This window comes from Neoarius graeffei, chromosome 26, assembly GCF_027579695.1.
Source record: "Neoarius graeffei isolate fNeoGra1 chromosome 26, fNeoGra1.pri, whole genome shotgun sequence".
Classification (NCBI taxonomy): domain Eukaryota; kingdom Metazoa; phylum Chordata; class Actinopteri; order Siluriformes; family Ariidae; genus Neoarius; species Neoarius graeffei.
In genome coordinates, this window is record NC_083594.1 from 36,803,797 (window position 1) to 36,809,796 (window position 6,000).

The window sequence follows — 6,000 nt, forward strand, 5'->3', positions numbered from 1 at the left end:
GTGAAAAACATCTACTGTGCATAAAAGAAAGTTGCTTTAAAAATAACATTTTATTTAGGAAGTAATGTCACAAAAGGTCATACCTTACAAATTGAATTCAAATAACCTTTCAGTTATTTTTTTTTAAAGTTTAATTATTTCTTTATGTATTTTGTAAAATGTACAACTTGCTTGTGAAATTAAACAAATGCAGTTAAAGTGAGGTCTTTTTGTCTCTAGCACTTGATATCAAACCAGAAACAGGAAAACGAGTTCTGTAGTTTGTATTTGTGACTGCCCACACAAAGTTTTCATCTTAACAGTGATATGCAAGTGGTAAAAAATTGATCAAATGTACAGTATATATACTGAAAGACATGATGCATATTGTGTGGAGGATCATGGCTTTGATTCTAGTGAATGTTTTGACATGTCTTCTGTCTTCTTATGGCCAGTTGCAGCATTTGCAGGCATCAACATATACCAGGCCTGGTTGGCACCTGTGCAAGTAAGTGTTTCCACGGAAGCACTGGAAGTAGGTGGTGGCATCAGCAGGGTTTGGGTATAAACCATCAGGTTTTCCAGAGCAAAAGCCATGAATAGGGTCTGGGGTAGTAGTTGGGGGACGAGTGGTGGTTGGTTTTGGAGGGAAACCTGTAAGAGTTTTACGCTGTTATATAATAGCTTAAGAGTTGAAAAACCACCTCTTCAACTGATTTCAATTTTGCCCTTTTGACTTTAGGCCATAAACTAAAAACATAGTCAAATTAAATTTAGGTATGAAACCTGCATATTGAGCAAGCATTTATTTACCCAGCGACTTGCGTAGGTGGTTAACAAGAGGGTAATCTCCCTCTGAGCAGAAATGTCCTCCAAAGTCATCCAAGTCAAGGGCCCATACTGATGCCCCACCTAGGTTCATGGATGTGAGCCACTGCACCTAAAAGAAAATGATTAAACAAAGATTTTATAACATAAATGTATGTGTTGACATGGAAAGTAATTTATGGAAAAATTTGGTTCAAATAGCCTTATTTACCTTGGCAGCAAAACTTTCTTGATTGTCATAGCCCACCCAAGCTCTTCCATGAGTGGCATATGGAACACTCTGCTCAGATATCCATACTACCTTGGCCGCTGATACAAAGGTACAGATCTGTGAATTTAAAAAAGCATAACTATTTTTATAATTTCCTCACTATGTTTATATATGGCTTATAGATTTATTATCATTGAATTACTTTAAAAAAACAGAGTTAGTCTTAAATAAAGAACCTAAACTCAATTGCCTCATAATAGGACCAGTAGCCAGGATCACGTGTGTAAGGGCCAGCATCAGCTGGGCCATTGGTTGGTGCACCGAGGCCTGTTGAGGAGGTGGTAAGTCGGAAAGTGCGTCCATATGTGGAGAAACCCAGAAGCAGCTTTTCAGCTGGAGCCCCTTTGCTCAGCCAGTAATGCACAGTAGCATCCTGAACAAAGTGAGAGAATTCAGTCCCAAAACAAGAAGGTATATTTTAAGTTGATCATGTTTAAGTGGATCATAAGAATTTTCTCTTACAATATTGTGTTGGGTGTGAGTTCCTTGATCTAGAGAACTCTTGAAAAGAGGACTGTTGTGGCCTGTAACCTTTTCCCATGAACCGTGGTAGTCATAAGTCATAAGATTGAGAAAGTCTACTTCACTGCAACAGCAAAAAATGTAATGACAAACCTTTTATAATAACCAACCTATATTTTCCTCAGTGACTGAAGGTCTCTGATATCTCTGGAATACCTTGTTATTTCAGGGACCTCATAAGCTGCATCAATGGTGGGCCTAAGGGCTCCTGCTTTGATTGAAAGCAGAAGCTGGGTCTTTTTGGTGTCTATGGCTTCCTGTATAATGGCTTGCTTCAGCTCCTGCAGAATGAAAGGTTTAACAATACATATGGCATCAAATCACTGGCAAGCACAGGAAACTGACAATTCCATGTACTATATATTAGCGCCATATAGCAATAATCATTCAGCTCCATATATAATCTACTCACTTTTATCAGTGCAGCAAACCTCTGCTTGTCCTCAGCAGGACTACCATTCTGTCCAGGGAACTCCCAGGCTAGATCTAAGCCATCAAAATCATGAGCCCGGAGGAAAAGAAGAGCAGAACGGATGAAGGTTCGACGATTTTCTGGAGTGGCCACCATATTACTGTACCTACGACAGAAAAGGTGATCTCTGTTTAATGTGACTCTCCAAAGAAAGACTCTTCTATTTGTAAACTTTATGCCATGTCTCATACTCCGAGAGCACAGGCCCAGACACTGATGTCTGTGGCATAATCAGGATTTGAACTTGCAATTGCTTGACAATAGAGTGAACCCTTTTCTCTTGTTCTCTTCAGGAGCCCCAACAGTTTGATTTTTAAATGAGACTAATAGATCAAGTTTGCTAAGCCCTTGCTTTCAAAAGCTTCAGCTTGACAAAATAACATGTTCAGTTTCATCATTACAACATAGATGAAAAATTGTGAGTGATGGCTGGTTGTCATTTCACTGGGGGTACCTACGGGCTGATGCCATTGTACAAGCCTCCAACTGACAGCAGCGTCTTCAAAGAAGGGTTTCTGCAAAAGAAAGAAATAGCAAATAAAAGTATTACATTGATAATATATCCCATATATTATTGCATTTCATTGTTCTCTATTGCATAAAACATACTATATGATTAATTTCAATTATGAATAGCCTATTAAAGGAATATTAAATTATTTTAGAATGTTTAGTCTCACTTACACAGTTTTCAGGTTGTTCAGTTTCTTGTACATTTCTTCATCAGTCCATTCAATAGAAGTAAGCTGATTGTCTGGGTTGATGGTTGCCAATGCATAGATGACATGTGTGCAGAGGAAGGGATCAACATTCTCAGGAGTGAAACGGCCATTGCTAGGCCTGTACTGGGACCAGTTAGTGAAATAGCACACCAGCTTTGTAGAATTGGCTGTGAGAGGAACAGTTATTTTCTGTAACAGTCTTTGTCACCTTAAATCATATCCAGAACACATTAAGCAAAACAAAATCTTATTCACAAATGAACACACAAATGTAATGGCCCATATTCATTAAAGTTCCATATGAATAAATCTGATCATGAAAGGACTGTATGCAAGTTCTAATGTCAATTTCCTTACTCATCGAGTTCATCTCTGGCCTATCGATGTGACCAAAGTCACATCCAGTTGGAGTGTGTGTAAATTTTAATGTACAGGTTTAATAACCTGAAAAATGATTGATTTGCAGTTCTTCTTTCAGCTGCTCCCATTAGGGGTCACCACAGTGGATCTTTTCCACACATTTTAATCTGGCATAACTTTTACACCAGATGCCCTTCCTGACACAACCCTCCCCAATCTATCTGGGCTTGGGACCGGCTATAAGTATGCACTCGCTTGTGCAACCCCAGTGGCTGGGTATTTTACCTAATCTTCATGTCTTTGAACTGTGGGGGAAACCAGAGCACCTGGAGGAAACCCATACAGATGCGGGGAGAACATGCAACCACCACACAAAAAGGCCCCTTGTTGGCTGTGAAGTTCAAACCCAGAACCTTCTTACTGTGACACGGCAGTGCTAACCACTGCACCACCCATGACTTGCAGTTATATAATCAAAAATTGTATAATAAATTATAATACCAAGTATAGTAAGTAGAGCAGCATTATTATTAATAAGCAAATCATGTGGATAATTGCAGGAACATGCAGGAACCTCAAACTGAAATACAGGAAATGGGCTTGAGAATTTGGCCTGTTGTTTCATTCATGCTTAAACACTTTAATGTTTAATGTTTTAAAACATAGCAGATGAGCAAAAAATGGGAGTGAAAATGTCAAGCCAAGATCAAAGTGAAAATTTAAGGAGGAAAAAGTATGTTACTTGTTTTTTTCATCTCATCTCATTATATCTAGCTGCTTTATCCTGTTCTACAGGGTTGCAGGCAAGCTGGAGCCCATCCCAGCTGACTACGGGCTAAAGGCGAGGTACACCCTGGACAAGTCGCCAGGTCATCACAGGGCTGACACATAGACACAGACGACCATTCACACTCACACCGACGGTCAATTTAGAGTCACCAGTTAACCTAACCTGCATGTCTTTGTACTGTAGGGGAAACCAGAGGAAACCCACACGGATACAACATGCAAACTCCACACAGAAAGGCCCTCGCCGGCCACAGGACTCGAACCCGGACCTTCTTGCTGTGAGGCGACAGCGCTAACCACTACACCACTGTGCCGCCACTTGGTTTTTTGTTGTTTGTTTATTTATTAAATTTACATTCAATTTCAATAACTGAAGTAAAGTTACAAACACAAATAGCAGTAGGCCTGCATAGAGTAATGAGTACAAATTTGTGCTTGGACAAAAGCACCCATAACTCAGATTAATTGAAATCTATATTCCCTTCTCCTTTTTGGAAGACTTTCCACAGCTTAGCTAACCTGCCAAATGCTTTCTGTTTATTGGCTGTCACCCCACTTTATAAATTAGGGTGTATTTCAGGCATTAGATATATCTGCATGTGAACTGGGGTGCGTCATATGAATGTGACCTACAAATTAGGGATTTGCGAGAGGGGGCTTGATTCCAAACAGATGAGGCGGAGTCATTATTTGACAGTCTCATGTATCAGACATAGATCTGTTCATACCTTAAATGTGTGCTTGTTTCAACACAAATTTGATTAATAAATGACAAGGTTTTATTAACCCAAGACCAGAACTTCATTTGAATTGAAATTTGAACATAATTACCAAGCTGAAGAGAAAGCAGGAGTCCCAGTCCTGTGTACAAGAAGAATGTTAACATGTTAACATATGTGTAAAATATGGCAAGACTGAACAGCTAGTTGAAAAAATATTTTGGTGTCATGATTTTATACCTGCTATGAGAGTTAATTTGACCATGGTGGTGCTGAATAAATTCAGATTGTTTTACAAATCCACCTAGAGACATAATTAGTGAAGTCAGTGTGTATGTATAATAATACAAATATTTTAGATATAAAAATAAATGAGTTTTATCAGAGTATTAACAAAATAAAAATTTATATGAGTAAAACATGTCTCAGGATAAAATCAACATTTAATATCAGCATTTTCTTTTTAAGTATGCAGGTGCAGATAAATAAACTTAAGACAAATCTACTGATATGTTTATCCACTTTTATATGGTATATGTTTAACCAGTAATATTCATTAGTTGCATTCCTAGCCACAGCCATTTAACCCGGCAAATACACATGCATGTTTGTCAACAACTAATGCAAAATCCTTCTTTAAATCTAAAACATGCAATTAATATTAATATATTTACCTGTCACGTTCCAACAGAATCATCTGAAGTAAGTTGAACATGTTCAAGCTCATTTATACTTAGGTCTTATTAATGGGTACCAAAGTGCAGGTGATACGTGTTTAAAAGTCTAATCAGGAAGAAGGAAATACAATGATCACTGAATGATTTATGGTACACTACTTTACACGTTTATGGTAAGTTTGCTTAAATGATCATTTCTGCATTTATTTATAACCACTGAGTCACCTGAATGCCTGTAGATAGCATAAGCTCTTATCATTGTCCTATCATTCATTTTTGTAGATAATTTACTGACCTGTGTGATTTTCAGCCTGCACAGTAATCTCATCAAATAATTTACAATAGGAGAGTAATAATCAATTTTGAAATGTGTGAGAATTAGTGAAAATAACTGAGTAATTACTAGTGATGTAATGGAGAACCTGAAGTGCTGAAGCTTGCTTTGAAAACTATGAAGGAGTGCTTCCAAAGGCATTGATTCAAAGCTTGAATCGAAGTGTCAGTCATGATTGAGTGACAACCGAAGCTACATTCTGTGCACACTCATGTGACTGTGTCGTCAGTGATTCAGAAGCAGTTAAAACCAGTTCAAAACACTTTGTGATGTTTTTGTGCGCAAAGTTTTTCAAAGGTTTTATCGAGACAAATGAAACAAACTAAC

The 6,000-nt window shown here is 38.0% G+C and overlaps 1 protein-coding gene across 1 annotated transcript; it reads right to left on the reverse strand.

Moving 5' to 3' along the window:
• Positions 1 to 424: 424 nt before the first annotated feature.
• LOC132874402 (acidic mammalian chitinase-like) lies at positions 425 to 4,927 on the reverse strand. The gene is made up of 11 exons (XM_060910561.1): positions 4,903 to 4,927; positions 4,775 to 4,804; positions 2,757 to 2,961; positions 2,531 to 2,587; positions 2,013 to 2,178; positions 1,757 to 1,881; positions 1,541 to 1,664; positions 1,269 to 1,451; positions 1,019 to 1,135; positions 793 to 919; positions 425 to 633 (listed from the first exon to the last, which is right to left on the reverse strand). Exons 1-11 carry the CDS (start codon positions 4,925 to 4,927, stop codon positions 425 to 427), a joined length of 1,368 nt encoding a protein of 455 aa, XP_060766544.1.
• Positions 4,928 to 6,000: the final 1,073 nt, after the last annotated feature.

Excerpts from the sequence above, each read along its gene's own strand:
- LOC132874402 (XM_060910561.1), bottom strand. The coding sequence starts at position 4,927 with ATGGTCAAATTAACTCTCATAGCAG. Across the intron at positions 1,665-1,756 it reads GAGGTCCCTGAAATAACAAG|TGAAGTAGACTTTCTCAATC; the intron begins GTATTCCAGAGA and ends TTGCTGTTGCAG. Across the intron at positions 634-792 it reads CCACCTACGCAAGTCGCTGG|GTTTCCCTCCAAAACCAACC; the intron begins GTAAATAAATGC and ends AAACTCTTACAG.